At 44.0% G+C, this 18,247-nt stretch overlaps 4 protein-coding genes across 8 annotated transcripts; all 4 read right to left on the bottom strand.

The window, feature by feature from the left end:
- Positions 1-421: 421 nt before the first annotated feature.
- LOC112882551 (mitochondrial amidoxime reducing component 2-like) lies at positions 422-3,377 on the bottom strand. The gene is made up of 8 exons (XM_025947630.1): positions 3,125-3,377; positions 2,872-3,021; positions 2,222-2,398; positions 2,021-2,109; positions 1,856-1,920; positions 1,602-1,704; positions 881-994; positions 422-766 (listed from the first exon to the last, which is right to left on the bottom strand). The coding sequence occupies exons 1-8, from the start codon at positions 3,270-3,272 to the stop codon at positions 638-640; spliced, it is 975 nt and encodes a 324-aa protein (XP_025803415.1). The 5' UTR covers positions 3,273-3,377; the 3' UTR covers positions 422-637.
- A 195-nt stretch (positions 3,378-3,572) lies between these two features.
- On the bottom strand, positions 3,573-5,715 carry LOC112882550 (ALA-interacting subunit 5-like). The gene is made up of 8 exons (XM_025947629.1): positions 5,590-5,715; positions 5,242-5,303; positions 5,047-5,121; positions 4,837-4,953; positions 4,653-4,723; positions 4,272-4,569; positions 3,884-4,179; positions 3,573-3,740 (listed from the first exon to the last, which is right to left on the bottom strand). The coding sequence occupies exons 1-8, from the start codon at positions 5,681-5,683 to the stop codon at positions 3,704-3,706; spliced, it is 1,050 nt and encodes a 349-aa protein (XP_025803414.1). The 5' UTR covers positions 5,684-5,715; the 3' UTR covers positions 3,573-3,703.
- A 7,750-nt stretch (positions 5,716-13,465) lies between these two features.
- LOC112882039 (ALA-interacting subunit 3-like) lies at positions 13,466-16,135 on the bottom strand. Of its 2 annotated transcripts, XM_025947002.1 has the most exons (9): positions 16,012-16,135; positions 15,718-15,855; positions 15,342-15,400; positions 15,157-15,231; positions 14,944-15,060; positions 14,773-14,843; positions 14,364-14,661; positions 13,932-14,221; positions 13,466-13,787 (listed from the first exon to the last, which is right to left on the bottom strand). In XM_025947002.1, the coding sequence occupies exons 2-9, from the start codon at positions 15,803-15,805 to the stop codon at positions 13,733-13,735; spliced, it is 1,053 nt and encodes a 350-aa protein (XP_025802787.1). In that variant the 5' UTR covers positions 15,806-15,855; positions 16,012-16,135; the 3' UTR covers positions 13,466-13,732. The 2 variants fall into 2 exon arrangements, with proteins under 2 accessions (XP_025802787.1, XP_025802786.1); XM_025947001.1 differs by lacking the exon at positions 16,012-16,135 and having other exon boundaries at positions 15,718-16,005.
- A 196-nt stretch (positions 16,136-16,331) lies between these two features.
- LOC112882041 (dihydroneopterin aldolase 2-like) lies at positions 16,332-18,102 on the bottom strand. 4 transcript variants are annotated; one of them, XM_025947006.1, is made up of 5 exons: positions 17,913-18,091; positions 17,667-17,731; positions 17,375-17,598; positions 17,026-17,230; positions 16,332-16,906 (listed from the first exon to the last, which is right to left on the bottom strand). In XM_025947006.1, the coding sequence occupies exons 3-5, from the start codon at positions 17,541-17,543 to the stop codon at positions 16,696-16,698; spliced, it is 585 nt and encodes a 194-aa protein (XP_025802791.1). In that variant the 5' UTR covers positions 17,544-17,598; positions 17,667-17,731; positions 17,913-18,091; the 3' UTR covers positions 16,332-16,695. The 4 variants fall into 4 exon arrangements, with proteins under 4 accessions (XP_025802791.1, XP_025802789.1, XP_025802790.1 ...); XM_025947004.1 differs by lacking the exon at positions 17,667-17,731 and having other exon boundaries at positions 17,913-18,102; XM_025947005.1 differs by having other exon boundaries at positions 17,667-18,091.
- Positions 18,103-18,247: the final 145 nt, after the last annotated feature.

Below are 18,247 nucleotides of genomic sequence, written 5' to 3'. Positions count from 1 at the left end.
GCCGACCTCCAGCGACAATCCGCGCGCCCGCGCCTCGCGGCTAGGGTCTCCGGCCGTCTCCCCATCCCGAAACGGCGAAACCCACCACACAGCTGATGACAAGAATGCTGGAGACGAGGGAGATGGAGGAGCAGGCTGTGCTGCCGCCGCCCACGATGAACCTCTGCGCCGCAAGCTCTGGCACCATGATCCCCTCTTCTGTTTTTTTTTGAAAAGATCTCTCCTCTTCTTTCACTAGACAGATTTGAAGGTTCATGGGAAGCACTGACATCAGCTTCTGATGATGATTGATTGCAGCCTGACAGCAAAAGGAAGGGGATACAGGTTTCTTAGAATACAACTGACTGCTACCTTCCTAATCACATTGGGACAGTCATCGTGCATTGCTTACCTTTCTAATCACATTGGGACAGTCATCGTGCATTGCTGACTCCATAAAACGTTAATTGTCTAAATGAATTCAACGGATTATCTACATTTCTTTGGGCAACCAGCATGTCTGAAGTTCTGTCAGACAGACTTCGATTGCAAACAGACACACATGTACATCACTAAGATCCGTGTTGAATATACAGTTCATGGTATTTTGCATACGCAACAGAGTAGAAGTGGCTGTTACGTAGCCCTGATTCATCACTCAGGCTGGCACTTCACCAGATGAAGAGAATGACTGCGTGACATAAACGGGATCGCCAACCTTGATGATCCTTCCTTCGCCATTAGCTGACAGGGATTCCTTGCAGACTGCATTTTGCCCAAAGTACACCTATGGAAATCGATCAAAACGACGGATGTTCAATGATTTAGGCCATTGTTAACCTATTTGATGAACATGGTGGAGTAACAAACAGCACATATAAGATCGCGAGTGACAAATCACCTGACGTTTATTTTTGTGGCTTGGAAGCAGCACTTCTCCAGACCGATATTTCTGCAGCGTTTCAGTTGGTTCAGTAGGACTAGGTATTCCAGTGTCTTGATTGATTGTAGGCACCTGAATCAGCCAGCACAAAATGAATAAACTATAAGTTTTATCTATATAATTGGCTTGCCCAGTTAAACAATGCACATTGTAATACTGAACTTATTGGTTTCTATGTTCCAGGAAATTATAGTCGGCATGAATTATATGACAATTTTACAAAGATTACCTCATAAGAGCAGAACTAACTATTATTAGCTATCAACTTACTAACATTATCACATAACTCAATAGATGATGTAACCACGCAGTAAATAAAAATTTTGAAGCCACACCCTAGGACCATAGTCTTGTCGCTGATTTGACAATGCAAAGAAGAAAAAGAAAAGAAAAAAAGGATAATTTACAGAGTAACAACTCAGTAGATCTCCAATCATACAACAAGCTTGTTGAGACACTGAACCTCCTATTAACTACCATGTTTGCTTTCACATAGGCATTTCATAATTATCTTCACAGCTAGAGTATTTTTACCTTGTTGATACATAATGATCCACCTCTCTGATGTGAACTCACCCTGGTATGCCAGGGATATTTGGGATGACAGTGCTTTTTACAGCCTCCATCTTGATCAATGAAATATGTAGGTGGATTTATTTTGAAAAAAAAGTATTTTTACCTTGCAACGGCCGCATAACTTCACACCTCGAAATGTTAGCTTGTTTATCTTTATTGTTTTCCATAGATCCTCTGCGTATGGGTGGCATACCTTCACTAAAATACTGTCAAAAGAAATTAATTTAATAAGAATTAAAGCAAGCACATGAATTACAAAATCGATAGGTCAATGCTCCACAAAGTAACTGTTATAATTATCAACCACACCAATTATCCTTAAAGAAGTCATTCAGAAAAATACAATGCGCAACTCACTTTGGTCTGAAGCGGTTAATTGGTACAGGCTCTTCGAGTTTCTCATTTAGCGCATCCAGTGAATCCTGAAAATAAACTTGCATTGTTAGGTAAAGTTTTTTGTTTTAGCAACATTTGCAGATAGTTTTTCATCTGCAAACTACAAAATAGAATGAAGAACAACACCTGGGAGGTTATCAGAAATGGGTAGCCATCAGAAAACATGACGTTGTAACCTCGTGCGTAGTCAGGGTCGGTCAGTCTAGTTTCCGACTCTGTTAAAAAAATATAGAAAAATCAAAGTTCTCCATAAGTAGCATAGAAGATCTCATCTAGCAAAATAATTCCAGGCAAGTGGAAAGGTTTGCTGGAAACAACGGTTTGCACCTTCTTTAAAGCGCACCAGTCGAGTTGGGTTCCCAAGGAAAGTGGAAAACCATTTGGCTGCTTCAGGTCCTTCATCATAAGCAGAGCCAGACCACTCCCAAACAGATACATCATAGATTGTGGCGCATTCTGAAGCAAGAGGGATCTTCAATGGTTCCATTCCAGGTGCTCTGACAACTGCAGCATGTAGTGGGTTGAATAAAAACGGCAACTTTAGGATTTTTGTCCTAAGTAAAATGAGAATAAAAGGGCTAACGCCTATTGAATAACAGCCAATCAACTGGAAGCAAGAGGAATACTTCAAATGTTAGAAAGGCAACAGGACAGATCACAAATAAAAGTAGCCGTAGTTTCAGTTCTCTTTGTGGACAAATGTTTCGATTTCTTGCAGATAAGTTAGTACAATTAGTAATTCTTTTTTTCTTTTTGCGAGTATTACAATTAGTAGTTCTGTGCGCTTGACCTTTTTTACTTTATTTATTTATTTATTTGTTTGTTTGTTGTTGTTGTTGGCAGAAAATGTGCAGTTACATTCGACTATAGCAAATCAACAAGCATTTGTCACTGTACGGGTAGTTGCTGTCTACTGGAGGATTCATAGAGTCATGGAGAGAATCAGAGAACTGAACAATTGAGCAGAAACCCCATACCCATGTGGTCGTTGGGCGTGGGCTGCCAGTCCTCGGCGAAGGCCTCCGGCGGCAACTCCACCTGGATGAGCGCGAGCTTGGGCTCCACCCTCTGGGTGCAGCCTCGCCCTTTGGAGTTGACGAGCATCCACTGCCGATCCCACCGGAACCCTGCGCCAGGATCAATGCGGAGTGAGAAAAAGCAGGCGTCTTCTCGAGCGAGTGAAGGAAGAGGAGGCGATGGAACGGAGAGCAGCTAGCGGAGGCAAGGTACCAGTGGCGGTGATGGGGGCCTGGGGCACGGAGATGCCCCTGCAGGATTTGATGGGGTAAATGAGGACGGACGTCACCGTGGCCGCCGGCCCCCCGGCGTCGCCGCCGCCACCGAGGAGCGAGGAGAGGAATGAGGCGGCCTTCTCCATTGGGTCGGGTGGGGCAGGCAGGCCTGGGCGCAGCAGAGCAGAGTACTGCTAGTCTGCTACTGCAGGTGAAGCGGCACAGAGCAAATCTGAGCCCAGTGAATCATGGCATCATTTCCCCACAGAGTAGATGACGCAGTCTGCCACGTGCCACAGAGTAGAATGTGTGGTGGCCGACATGTACGGCAGCAAGATATTTATTTATTTATTTATTCATCCTTCTCTCCTTTTACTAGAAAATTTTTATAGATAATTTCAAGTCAAACAACTGGAACTGACATCAGATTACATCACAGTAGCCAGTTCCTGTGAGGCTGTGACTGCTGGCTGTACATTATTCTTGATTTTTGGGTGTGCATTACAAACACAGCTACGGACCAAAGCTGAAATCACCGATCAGCGTAGGACGCTTATGCACTGGATTGGGAGCGCGATCATCGTCGTGCAGGCCCGAGCCGGGGTTCCTCATCGCTGCAAGCACAGCCAACCAATAGCAATCAGCACGGAAGCTAGACAATGTCAGACGAACAGAGAGGAATCTGAATCTCCGATGGATCGAGCAACGCCTTGCGTTGAGAGCAAGGCAGCTGCTGCTCGATCGGTGGGCCACTCACACTGGGACTGGGCAGAAGAGCCCGAGCAGCGTGAGGAGCAGCGCCAGGCCGAGGCACGCCGCGCCGCCGGCCAGGTACGCGCGCCCGAGGAAGCTGCTCTTGCCGCCCAGCGCGCCGGCGGTCGACAGCACCACCGCCTTCCCCCCGCCGAAGCTGTACGTGTTGTACCTGTTCTGCACGGCCACCGTGACCACCTCGCCGGCGCGGAGGTCCACCTCGATTCTCCCGTACAGCTTCCGGAACGTCGGCAGCGCCGCGGTCCGCATCCACACCATCAGATCCTCCTGCTCGCTCAGCTGAGCGTAGAGTTGGCGAACACCCAAGGTGAAGCAACCAAAAAGATTTTCGACCGCCTGCTGTTCCAGGAGCAACTTCGGGACGAACTTACAGGCTTGCTCGGATCAAGCGTCCCGCCGCCGATGAGTCCCCCGCTCTGAAAGTTCCTCGGGTACACATGCTTGCCGAACAGGTGGTCCCTCTCGCTCCTCCACGAGATGCCTCGCTTGTTCACCGCCAGCGTCTCGTTGCGGCGAGCGAAGCTGTAGGTGTCGTTGAACAGGCTCCACGCCACGAGCCCGCAGGGGACGATGGGTCTTCCGTTCGCGGTAGCCTCAGGCTTGCAGCGTCTCGTGTCATTGGCACTCTTGGGGTCCCTCAGCTGCCTGATGTTCCGGCTCCTCGCGTACCTGAAGAGTGAAGAGAAGAGCCGGCTGAGTTTAGCTTCTGTGGGAATTCGTCAGGAGAAGTGATCAGCCACGGTTTTGTTTACCATCTGTGGTTCTGGTAGAACCTGTCGAGTTGATAATATACGTAAATTGGCTTCTTCATATCCTTGGGAACCTGTAAAGACAAGAATATATAGCCTAATCTTATGAAAACTTTCACTGTCATTTGAAAGCAGAAGAGAACCTTCTGTCTTTTTTACTTCCATTCGACAACTGCTTTAGCTTTACCTTGAGCAACCTTGTACAGGACTTATCTTGTGAAGGGTTCTGGATATAAGCAACTGGATTATTATGCATGTTTTCTGGTACGCACGCAGTCTCATATCGATCTGCCACTTCAACAACCTATTTCAAGGCAGGAAGTCACTCGAGACTTGAATTTTAAGAGCTGGGTATCTACTACAGATCTGTATGATGCACATCACAGCACGAACATACCTTACTCGAGATTGCCGTGCAACCAAGACCTATCAGAATAAAAAGTATGCCCACAGACGCAATTACAGAAATAGCCTGATCATCCACAAACTCAAGTTACAGATAGCCACCACATATTGAATTCCTAAACCATATTCGTGTTGTGAACTTGTGCTAGAACTAAGTAATGAAGTGAAAAGAAAAACATGAACTCACAATGGGATACGTAAGTATAGGTTTGCATTCTCCTCGAAGCTGCTGCTGAGTAAACCGACAATCTTCAACATCAATTGAAAAGATAGCAGTAAGTACTTATCCGAAGTTTAAACCACAAAGGTAACACCAAAGTACCCCATTAAATAGACTGCTTTAGGCTACTTCTAGCTTCATAAACGACCCTCCTCTAATTTAGGAAAAGAAGGGATCCTTTGCAAACAAAAAAAAAATTGCAAAAGCTATCACAGATATCATAAACAACTCTAGACTCAGTCGATGCTAAGGAGAACAATTCAGGCTGCAGACAGAAATATAAAATTTGCTTTTATTTTATCTGAGGAAACTTACACCGAGGCTTGTTGCGCTTCTTCGTGGTGGCAGCAGGTCCATCCTGGGTGGAGGTGGAGCTTGGTCCAGCTGCACCACTATTCACTGGCGGCATTGTTGTCCCTGGTGAAGAAAATGTCCAATGAATCAGTCCTCCAAGCTTGATGAGCTTGTTTTAGACATAAAGAAATGGTGATGTATGAGTTCCAGAAAAGCTTCACCAGGAGAGTACAAAAGGAGGGAAAGCGTCAAGCAGGCTTAGGAATAGAGATGAAGGAAAGAATTATAAAAGGATAGACAGACAACCTGTCCTTCAGAGCGTCTGGGAAACAAGAAAGGTAAGGATTGATCCGAGTACGCATGATGTGATGCTCAGCAGCACTGCAGAGCAATATCGGCACAGTTCTGGTTGTCTGTTATAAGCTCTTCTGCTGGGAGATCCACCTGGATCCTTCCACACGGCTTCCAGAAGGTCAGGAGTGCCACATTTTGCATCTACGTGATCAGGTGATCCTGTTTACTTCCCTTTCAAGTTGGAAACAGAAATGTGAAACTTACAAAAAAAAAGCATAAAAGCTTTTGGCATGATAAAAATTAGGGCTGTGAACTCTTTTTGACAGACTACCAAATATAGGATATCCCAGTTCAGTGACAAGTTCAACCACGTACACTTACAGGTTTGCTTGGATCAAGCCTTCCACAACCAATCAGAGTTCCATTCTGAAAGTTCTTTACATACACACACTTGCTAAGTGTGCTCTTTCACTCTTCCATGAAACATCTTGCTTGTTCATCCACAGCATTTAATTGCAATGGCCCATGAGTGAAGCTGTATGTGCCATGGAACAGGCTCCAAGCTATTGTTCCACAGAGCGCAATGGAGGTTCCATGTGCAGTGTGTTCAGGCTTGCAGTATATTCCCTTATATTATTGAGCTTCTAAGGTTTCTCTGTTGCTAATCACTACAAGTCCTCACATTTCGAATGCATGTTCTTAAGCTCAGAATAGCCTAACTTTCGTAGAAATTGATTGATAGATGAAATATCAGAACACGTTGCTACCTTTTATGGTTTTAGTATGACTAGTCAAGTTGATAATAATATATATGTAGATTGGCTTCCCTGTACCCTCAGGAACCTACAAATAAAGTAATAACCTTGCGAAAACTTACGCTGTCAATTAATTGATTCCAGAAAGTGATAATCCCTTATTACTTTCAGATGACAAGTTTTTTCCTTTTTACCTCGAGCATCCTTGCGCATTTCTTACTGTGGATATCAGCAGCTCTTCTTTTTTGCAGCGTAGCATGTTTGATTTCCTGGTACACATGCAATATAATTAGAAAGGTCTGAAATACTGTACTGATCTACCCAATCGGATTGAAGATTAAGCTCACAAACACAAGTATAGGAATATCCTGATTCCTCGAAGCTGCAGATGGTAATCAAACATTACACTGAATATCTGAGCATACCAAATACTTATGTCGCGGGAAGGGAAAAAAAAAAGCTGAAACGATGAAGTTGGAGCAAAAAAGAAAAAATTGAACTCACAATGCATTCTGAAAGGTATCGCTGAGTAAATGGATGATCTTCAAAGCAATCGATAGGATTTGTGTAAAGTGCCAGATCACCGCCACCGGTTGTTCCCGGTTTGCCGCGGCCCCGTGACCTTCGATTGCCGTGTACATCCACGACCGCGCGACCTCAAGCTGGCCGGCCATGGCGGCTCCTGCGGATCACCCTGATCCCGCCTCGGTGCGCCCATGTCCCGCCTGCCGGTTAACTCGTATCTCCACCACGATCGATACTCCCGTCTCAACGGATGATAGGAAGAAGAATGTTGAAGAGGAGAGAGATATGGATTAGGAGGAGGTGGCCGCGGCGGCGACAGCCATGGAGTCATGGACCTTCAAGCCGCGAGCTCCAAGCGCTGTGCAAGCAAAGCAGTGACTTGTGTCCTCTCTTTCCACTTGACAATCTCTAGTTCAACATGTGGCACTGATGCCAGATTCCAATCGCTAGCAATAAGATGACACTAAAAGGATCATCTTCATATGTTTAATTTAAACTGGCTTGCAATTTGTGCTTTTGCGGATGCCATAAAAGGTTTCAACATCTGGGCTCGTTGCATGCATACAACAGACTTTATGAATTTCTGAATGTCTGAACTTTGGACAGACAACCACACACACCATTTCTGAATGTCTGAAATCTGTTTGACATATACAAAGCTGTTGCTAGCAACAATTATCCATTTAGCTGGTAGTCCTTTGCACACACAGACACAGTATGAAAACAAACAGGAAGACGTTGTTACGTAATAGATACTCAGGCTGGAGCTTCATCAGGAAAAGAGAGTGACTGTACCGGGTCGCCATTCGCCAACCTTGATGATCCTTCCTTTGAAGTTTGAACAGTTTCTGACAGGGATTTAGCCCAAACTACACCTATAACGATCGATGAAAAGATGGTCAGTCTTCACTGAATTAGGCACCATTATGAACGTACTACCTGAGCATCCTGAATTAGCAACGCCAAGATGCCCACAATAGTCTGACGAGGAATAAAGACAAGACGGTTTGCAAGGGACAGTTACCTGCCGTTTATTTTTGTGACTTGGATTCAGCGCTTCACCGGACCGAAATGTCTGCAGGGTTTCCTGCCTTCCCCCACCAATTGAGTTCCATTCTGAAAGTTCTTTACATACACATGCTTGCCAGTGTGCTCTTTCACTCTTCCATGGAACATAGTGCTTATTCACTCTCATCATTTTATTGCAATGGCCCATGAGTGAAGCTGTATGCCTGCATGTGCCATGGACCCAGCACCAAGCTACGATTCCGCAGGAGGCAATGGAGCTTCTACAGTTCTATGTGCAGTAGCTTCAGGCTTGCAATATATTCCCTTGTAGTGTTGACGTTCTTAGGATTTCTCTGCTCCTGATCGCGACAACTCCTCACGTACCAAAGTTTCGAATGTACATTCAGTTCAGAATAGTCTAACTTTTGCCGAAATTGGTAGATGAAATACCAGAAACATTTCTACCTTTTTATGGTTTTGGTATGGCTAGTCAAGTGGATAATAATATATATGTAGATTGGCTTCCTCTCCTTAGGGACCTGAAACTACAAATTAAGTAATGAACTTGTGAAAACTTCCGCTGTCAATTGGCTGCAGAAAGTGACTCCCTTATTACTTTCAGATGACAAGTTTTTTATTTTACCTTGAGAATCCTTATGCATTTCTTATTGTGGATATTAGCATGTCTTTTTTTTCTTTTTGCGCAGCATGTTTTATTTCCAGGCTGGGATCAACCACTTCAGCAACCTAATTAGAAAGCAGCCAGTTATTCTATTTGAAGAACAAAAGGTCTAAAGTACTGATTTGCCCAATCGGACTGAAAATTAAGCTCACGAACACAAGTACAGGAAGATCCTGATTCCTCACAGTTATACTAGGTGGCTCCGGCGAACCACCCTGACCGCGCCTCGGTGCGCCCATGGCCCGCCTATCAACACCAATCTATACTCCCGCACTCAACTGATGATAAGAACAAGAAGGTTGAAGAGAGGAGAGATGGATGAGGAGGATGAGACAACGGCCGACGGCCATGGAGTACGGATCTCCAGCCCACGAGCTCCAGGCGCCGTGCGAAGAAAGGCAGTGACTTGTGTCTTTTCTTTTCACTTGATAATTTCAAGTTCAGCATGTGGCACTGACACCAGTTTCTAACCACTAGCAATAAGATGGCATTAAAAGAATCATTCTCGTATGTTTGATTTAAACTGACTCACCTGCAATTCGTGCATTTTCGGATGCCATGAAAGGTTTTAAGATATGAGTTCGTTGCATGCATACAACACAGATTCTGAATTTCAGAATGTCTGAACTTTGGACAGACAACCACACACACAGTTTCTGAATTTCTGAAAATATACATAGATGTTGCTAGCAACAATTATCCATCTAGCTGGTACTCCCTTGCACACACAATATGACAACAAACAGGAGGCAGTTGTTACATAGTAGTTTCAGACTGGAGCTTCATCACGAGAAGAGAATGACTGCAGAACATAGACCGGGTCGCCTACCTTGATGATCCTTCCTTTCCCATTTGCTGAAAGGGATTCCTTGCAGACTAGATTTTGCCCAAAGTACACCTACAGCGATCGATAGAAAAGGATTGTCAGTCTTCAATGAATTAGGCTACCATTATGAAACCTGCTTCCTGAGCATGCTAAAGTTCGAAAGTCACAGATAAGATGCCCATAATGGTCTGACGAGGAACAAAAAGAAGACTGTTTGCAAGAGATAATTGCCTGCCGTTTATTTTTGTGGCTTGGTCGCAGCACTTCACCAGACCGAAATGTCCTCAGAGTTTCATTTGGTTCGATGCCAGGTGTTGCATTTTCTTGATCAACCTTAGGAACCTGAATCAGTCAACGAAGAAGCTGAGCAATGGGTTCTTTTGTGTTGCCTTGCAAAGTAAAGGGTGCACCTTATTCTCAAATTTATTGGTTTCTATGTTCCCTAAAAAGTATGCCCATAGAAAATTATGCTGTAATTTCACCGCAAGCAGCAGTTAACTTACTTGAATTATTGCTATGCAGGAAATAAGAATTTTTTAAAACCTGAATCATGTAATTGTCGCTGATCTCATAATGAAAAGAAAGAATTAAGTGAAAAAAAATACACTGTTCGCCATTCATAACATCAGGAATATCAGGTTAACATCTTGAGCTACATCCATTACGGTACTAGTATGATTTAGAAAGCTAAGCGCCACATACCAGGAGCGCGTGAAGCAAAATGAGACGCAACACATCTACATGCTTCATCACTTACAGATTTAGAGTGTTAAAAATGGATCAGATAGGAATGCTAAAGATTCCAGGGGAGTAAACAATAACAATATCAGTATCTTTACCTTGCAGCAGTCGCGTAACCTGACACCCATGAATGTTATCCTGTTGATCTTCACTGTTTTCCACAGATCCTCTGAGTACGGATGGCATCCATCCACTATAATACTGTCGAAAGATATCAGCTAGCTTCATAAGAAAGCGAGCACAGGCACAGCAGCTATAATTTGTCAAAGATAGGTTAGAACTGCACTAAGCAACCTTGCTAGTAGTTATCAATCACAACAGATGACCCAAGCAAGAAATTCAGAAAGTACAAACTAGCACGCGAATTTTCTGCTCACTTTGCTCTGAAGCGATTCATCTGTACTGGCTCCTTAAGAATCTCGTTTAGCGCATCCAACGATCCCTGCAACAATCAGAGTATTGCAGCAACGTTTGCTGGAATCATCTGTCTGGAAAACCTCTGAAGAATCTGAACACTACCTGGGAGGCTATCAGAATCGGGAAGGCATCAGCGAACATGACTTTGTAACCATGATGTAATAACATTTGTATTCTACTCTAAAAGAAGTTTATGCAAATAGTATTGTTTGTGATGTCATTGTAATTTTTTTGTCCCAACATAGACCAAGGCATCATCTATGTTTTTCCATCATAATATTCTGTGGTGGGACGAAGAGATTAGTAAGGAAATCACCTGTTACCAAAGTCCTATCTTAATCTTTCTTTCCAAAATTTATGAAGAATTAACAAAATGTAAGTATGTTGGATTTTGTTTCAAAGGATCGCGATAAAATATATTGTGATTCAAAATCCTAAAAAAGGAATAGATCCACTGTTATAATCCGGATACACAAAATCATAGCACAAAAATCAGTTACTAATTTCCATCATTTTTAAATTCTGAATTTAGCTCCTTGTTAATCGTATTCAACGTGGACTCTTTGGTTAATCAAGTACTATTAATTTCCTTTATGTTCCTTAGTTATTTCATTAGAATTGTATTTTCGTATTTTTTGCCATTGAAACTTGATGAATAAGGGCCGGTTTGTTTGCCCTATAGTTTCTATATTCTAGCTTATATAATCTCATATGGACAGCAAACACCTCATTATTCTTCACTTATACCTCCAGATTATCATAATCTCATAAAAGTTGTTCAACGTATGCTTATTTCAGATTATATATTATAGCATATATTTAAGTTGGATTATATTATCTGATCATGAAACAAATAGGACCAAAATCTTGCTTCCACAAAGAATAACTTAATCACAGCATATGACAATTCCATTCAAAGTAACGTAACGTAATTCTAAAGATGCATAGGAAAATGACTTTTGAGTACATGTATTTCGGAAAAAAAATTAGGCATCTAATTTAGGTAGGCAAGTTCTCAAATTCCAAGTACGAAACTTCTACTTAGTTAAAAAAATGATGGAATTATTCTGATATATCTAGCGGATGAATCACTTCAACTTCCCCTACTTATCATCCCATGGATCTTTTCCCTGCTTGGCTGCTGATGGAGAGTCTGCCTGCTGACGCGTCATTTCAGGAGTTGCTCTTATGTTTCAGATGTTCAGAAGCCTACTGTGAAGGGAGCTTCAGGAATGCATGATAATTCGGTTCAAGACCTTAACCTTCCTGGATTTGATCGCAAGCACGCCGGTGCAGTAGAGGTTTGCTTGGGAGATCTGGATCGGAGGAGCTTCAGAATGGCAGCTGCTGTTCTCCTTGGCTGTTTTTCTCTAGTTGCAACTTCTTTCGATCAGATACACTAATTATTATAACGTCTGTCCTCACCAGAAGAATGCCCTTGATGAATTTCCATCTCTCTAGGACAATAGCCATTCACTGATAAATGGAGCAACACCTTTGTGGTTTGTGCCTCTCCTGCTTCCAGAAATCAATGAATATATGTATTATCAAGGAAAATACCAAACTCATCTTGTCCAGTATCAGGATATGTCTCGATCATCGGCGAACAACCGTCTATATATATTTCTTGTTTACCTGCGTTCCAGATGGCACTACCTCACAGCGCAGTGCCCTCCCATAGCAATTGTCCGGCGTTCATCAACCATCCAGCCGTTGCCTCCGATCCAATCCATGAGCTCAGCGCAGTTCACTGACACGCACGCGGCACACCTGTGGGTTTTCAAGCAAAGATCTTAGCGTGGCATCGGACACGCCATCTCCGCCTCACGCGCCATCTCCGCGATCTGGTACGTGTCACAATGCCTCGCCGTTGAGCTATGGCAGCGAGATCTCTGGGGACTGCCTTGTTCCTTTAAAAAAAAAAGAGATGTATGGGACTGCGATGCAATCACAAATCTTACAAACGTGCCTCGGCCGATGGAGATCCGATCGCTTGCGGCGTAGGAAAGAACGTGGGATCGATGACAGAAACGCTCTTCACTGCGGCAGCGAGAAGGCCAACGTACTGGCTATCCATGGCGGCGGCGTGGTCGATGAGCTGCTACGTGATATGTCAGCTATTGACCGATCGATTGGAAGGAAGAGACCTGTGGATGTAAGTGGGTACCTATTTTTTGATCAACTAATTAATTATGATGACATACTACTATAGTTTATTTTTTTTCCTAAATTATTTACGTAGAATACATTCTAGCTTATTTTATCAACTTTTTAAGTCAACCCAATAATCCAAAATATATATAACTTGCATCCCTACTTGTGCTGCTAACTCGCAGTCGATTTATGCAGGCAGTGTCCTCCTAGTCCCGCGCCATCACGCTAATGTCCGATCCACACACACGGATTTGGTACCCTCACATGGAGACATGCGACGGACGATAGAGGAAGGAGTACATGGCCCATCTTTGGCTCAAGAAGCAAATATGGATGTCTCAGGAAGTCATTTTAGAAATATGTAGAGATTAATTGTATTTGATATGAACTCTTTGTGTTAGTCTTGATCGTTAGGTCTTCATAAAATCTAACAATTTAACTTGGTAATTTCTGATTCCTCTCGACGAACGTGGTGGTTTTTTTTAACACTCTCAGTGCATAGAAGACCTGAATTCTGTAAGCAGCCAACCAACATGTCTGAATGTACAGGAAGCAAATCATTTTCAGACATGTACAAACCGCATGCGCGGCAACGGCGTGTAAATACAGCGCTGCAATCTGTCGGATGCATTGCATATATACACGACGCAGCTCTATAGCTGTTGTTCTTCGTCCGATCTTTGCAAGGAATCGCCAACCGGATCCAAAGCCTGAAAAAGAAACGGCTCCAATCTGTACATGATCCTAGGCAAACATGCGTGGTCATCGTGCAGGTCCGCCGGACAAAGGGTACCGCAGCGCTAGATGCTCCTCTCTCCTGCAACCAGAACCCATTTCCATCATTCCAAATGCAGCTACGAGCCTACGAGCTGTGATCAGAGGAGCCTCTGAACTGAACAACAACTCGTGCGCAGAAAATCAATGGTGCTGATGTTCGGCAGGGGATCAGTAGGCCACTCACAGCGGGAAGGCGAGGCAGAGCAGCGTCAGGAGCATCGCCAGCGCGAGGCAGGCGAGGCCGACGACCACGTACCCGCGGCCGAGGAAGTCGCTCTTGCCTCCCAGCACGCCGGCGGTCGACAGCACCAGCGTCTTCTTCCCGCCGAAGCTGTACGTGTTGTAGTTGTTCTGCAGAGTCACCGTGATGAGCTCGTCGGCGTGTAGGTCCACCTCGATCCTCCCGTACAGCTTCCGGAACGTTGGCAGCGCCGCGGTTCGCATCCAGACGATCAGGTCCTCCTGCCTGCTCAGCTGTTCAAGTTTGTATAAAAATGTAGGTAATTACAACTCACGAATATGAATCACGGATTTTCAAATACTGAAAGTTAGAACCCAAACTCAAAAAAATAAGGAAGTCTTTACTGACAGACCAGAACAAGAGAGTTGAACTTACAGGTATTCTTGGGTCAAGCGTCCCACCACCGATCAGAGTCCCATTCTGAAAATTCCTCGGATACACTTGCTTCCCAAAAATGTCCTCCCTTTCGCTCCTCCATAAAATGCCTCGCTTGTGAACCATCAGCGCCTCGTTGCCACGAGCGAAGCTGTACGTGTCGTTGAACAAGCTCCAAGCTATGAGTCCGCAGGGGACAACGGGGCTTCCATGCTCAGTAGCTTCAGGTTTGCAAGATTGTGTGTTGTTGACCTCGTTAGGACTTCTCAGCTGCTTATCACTACGGCTCGTCACATACCTGTGCTTCCCAATATATTTTTCTTCAATATACTAATTGTCTAAGATCAACAAAGCTTCCCTTATAGAAAAAATGGAAACTTGTCAGTAAAAATAGCAGCCACGTTTTTACCTTCTATGGTTCTGGTAAAACTTGTCGAGTTGATAATATATGTAGATTGGTTGCTTCATATCCTTAGGAACCTACATTCAAAGGGTAGTCTCCCATCCTATGAAAACTCTCTTTCAACTGAGAACAGAAAATGTTTCAAATCTTTTTTACTTTCAGATCATAACCGTTTACCTTGAGAATCCTTGTGCAGGTCTTATCTATAGAAGGATTTTGGATATAAGCAATTTTGTTGTCAATCATGTATCCTGGTACACATGAAGTTTCATATTGATAGACCACTTCAACAACCTATTTGAAAGCAGTAAGTTACACCAAATTTGATTTTTGAGAACCGGGCTCAGAGTACAGATTATATATATAATGCGCATCACAGCTAAAACTTACCCTATTTGATGCTGCAATGCAACCAAGGCCAATCGGGATAAAAACTATGCCCACAAACAAAAGTACAGGGATAACCTGATCGCCCGGAGTTAGTTAGAGATAGTCATCACATATTGAATTTCCAAACCACACTCATGTTGAGAAAGAACTAAAAAAATAAGGTACAATGACTAAATTGAACTTACTGTCTGAGGCGCCAGTATAGGCTTGCAAGCTGGAAGCTGCTGCTGAGTAAACGGATGATCTTCAAAATCAACAGAATATACTGAGATAAGTACTTGTTTCAAATTTAAACCACTAAGATAAAACCATTAAATAAACTACTTTTAGGCTACTTCTAGCTTTATGAATCACGAAGTCACGATCCTCTAATCTTGGAGACAGAAAGGCAGTTTTCCAGTTTGCAGCACATCAAGTCATATTTGGTGACAATCTGTAAGAAAACAAGGTAGGCTCCTACATCCTGTTCATGGGAGCAAACATCCCAGTCCTCAAATTACAACAATTCCGGATGGAGAAAAAAAATACAGAATTTCCCTTCTTTATATGAGGAGAGATTACACTGAGGCTTGTTGCGCTTCTTCATGGTGGCTGCCGAGCCATCCTGGCTGGGGCTTGGTCCGGCAGCATCACCATTTGTCGGCACCATTGCTTCCTATGGTGAAGAAAGCGCCTTGATGAAGACTCCGGCCTTGCAAGCTGGAAGAGCTCAATGCCCCCAAAATGTTAGACAGAAACAAATGATGATGTAGTGGTTTCAGAAAGCTTCAGCAGGAGAGCACAAAAAAGTGGCAAGGCAATAATCAGGATTAGGAGTAGAGACGAAGCAAGGAACTAAAAGGTTGGAGAGGCAACCTGTCCTTGAGAGCCTCTGGGGAACCAGAAAGGTAAGGATCACCTAACCCAACCGTCCACGTCACTTTCCTCCTGCTTCAGAAGACTTTGGTGGTTTCCACAGGATATTATTGGCTCAGTCTGTGTATTCGTATTCAATAAAAGAGGGGAACAAGCCAACGGAACATTGCTGGAGGCATTTCATAGGTATCACAGCCAACGCGCAACAGCCAAGGAAATCTCAGTGCAAGAAGTTTCATGGAGGTTTCATAAGTACAAGAAAGTTTCATTGCCATTGATATTTCTGATGTCAATAAATAAATTTGAGCTTGGGTCCCACATGACAGCTCCAATTTGCTCATAGTTTTGATAGAATGGAACAAAAGAAGGTACAAAATTTACAGAACCACGGACCAGACATCAGGGAAGGAAGGTGCAATATGAAAAATATCAACCGGGCTGATAATAAGTATCCAATGCCGGAATTTCATCTCCATCCAAGCTTTGGCTAGAAAAAAACTTAATTGCCTACTTCAATTCCAATAAAACTAGATCAATTTTGAGCCGAACAGCTTCTGAGAGCAAACATTCAGTACAAATTGTTGCAGTATATACATCTGAAGGAATGCAATGTTGAGCAGTCAGAGACGCCATTGACAGATTGAACATGGACATGTCATCCTCGGTATGCTAGTGCAGTGGAGCTCATGGTGAAATTCCTGCCATGTCCTTTCTATACCTAACTATCTCAACACCTAAATAGTCGATAATTCCTGGTACAGAAACATGAGGTTTCTTAACTTCAACTCGTACAGCAGATATTTGAGGGAACTTGAGCAATGTGGCACTTGCAATCCGATGAGCCACTGACTCCAAAAGATTCTGAGATGGTCCTTCAACCACATCCTTGACAATTCTGCGGAGCATGGACACAGATCAGGACTTTGCTAACATGAAGGCATAAGTCAGGAAAGAGAATATGTCAATATAATCAAAGTCTCAGTTCACTGATTATACATACATGAACGCGGTTACCTGTAAATATCCGTGTAACTGACTGTATCATATATGCTGTCAGTTTCACCAGCAGTGCTCAGATCCATCCAAGCATCGACGTCTACAGCGAACTTTTGGCCCAGTGTCTTTTCTTCTTGTTTCACTCCATGGAATCCGTGAAACTGCAAACCTCTAAGTACAAGCTTATCCTTGCCAATCAACTCCCTTTCAGCCATAAGAGGACCTAAAACATAGAAAAAAAAATCATTCTAGTAGCACTCGAAAGACCGCTTTCGGGTCTTCAGATGATTCTGTTTAAGTTGTCTAGGCGACTGAAAATATTGGCAGAGGAAGTCAGCAGAACCAAAAAAGCTCTGATCTTTCTAACCTGCAGCGCTTGTCAATTGGCTGTGTTGGGATCTGAAGGACGCCCTGTGAACCAAACTAAATTGGGGAGGTGGCTGCGTGACAGCAAGGAAGGAAGGGGCACAGGCTACCCCTGAATTTGCGCACTTGGGCAGATGAGCAATCTGACGCGCCCACAAGGTAGTGAGCATAACAGCAGGTGGAAGCCAGGAACACCTAACTTGCCTAGAGGTAGAGGGATGGATGCTGAGACAGAGAAACAGAATCGTTAGGCAGCAATTGCAAGTAATGTTCCCATACCCTACTTCCTGAACCTTATGGATCGTAGTAGGCTCCTAAAAGTTGAACGAAACCAATCTACTCGCCACACAATTCGCACCTAAATTTGAAACGCAAGAAGTTTTTGTTAAAAAAAAATTGGAAACGCAAGAAGATTGATTCGCACGAAGAAAGGGTCACAGGATGCGGGAACTGAAGCAGCACGAGCAGGCAGCAAGCAGGAGGAGAATCTCAAGGCGCCGCCACACCCTGCCGGCGGGAGGTGAAGGGGAGTAGAGTACCTGAGAGGCTGGAGAGCCCCAGAGCTAATCTGAGATGAGCCGGACCACGTCGGAGCGAGTCAACGAGGAATCTCTCCCGCCGTCCTCCTGGGCTGGGCTGCGGCGCTGGGCTGAGGTAGAAGGAAGCGGCGGCGGCGAAAGACGACGAAGCGAGGGAACGAACAAAGGCGCCAGCGTCCACACATTCTTCTCGTTCGTCCGAAGATCTTATCTTTCACATATTGCGGTGGCAATATTCTGCAAATCTGCATTTGGCTCTGGTCTGTAGTAATATTGCATGGATGATGACGATTTAGGCAACAACTCTGTATTAAACTCAATGGCAAGAAAACCAA

The sequence above is a fragment of the Panicum hallii genome, chromosome 2 (assembly GCF_002211085.1).
Source record: "Panicum hallii strain FIL2 chromosome 2, PHallii_v3.1, whole genome shotgun sequence".
NCBI classification, from domain to species: Eukaryota; Viridiplantae; Streptophyta; class Magnoliopsida; order Poales; family Poaceae; genus Panicum; species Panicum hallii.
Note: the sequence above shows the minus strand (reverse complement) of the source record. Positions and strands in the feature narration are given on the sequence as shown.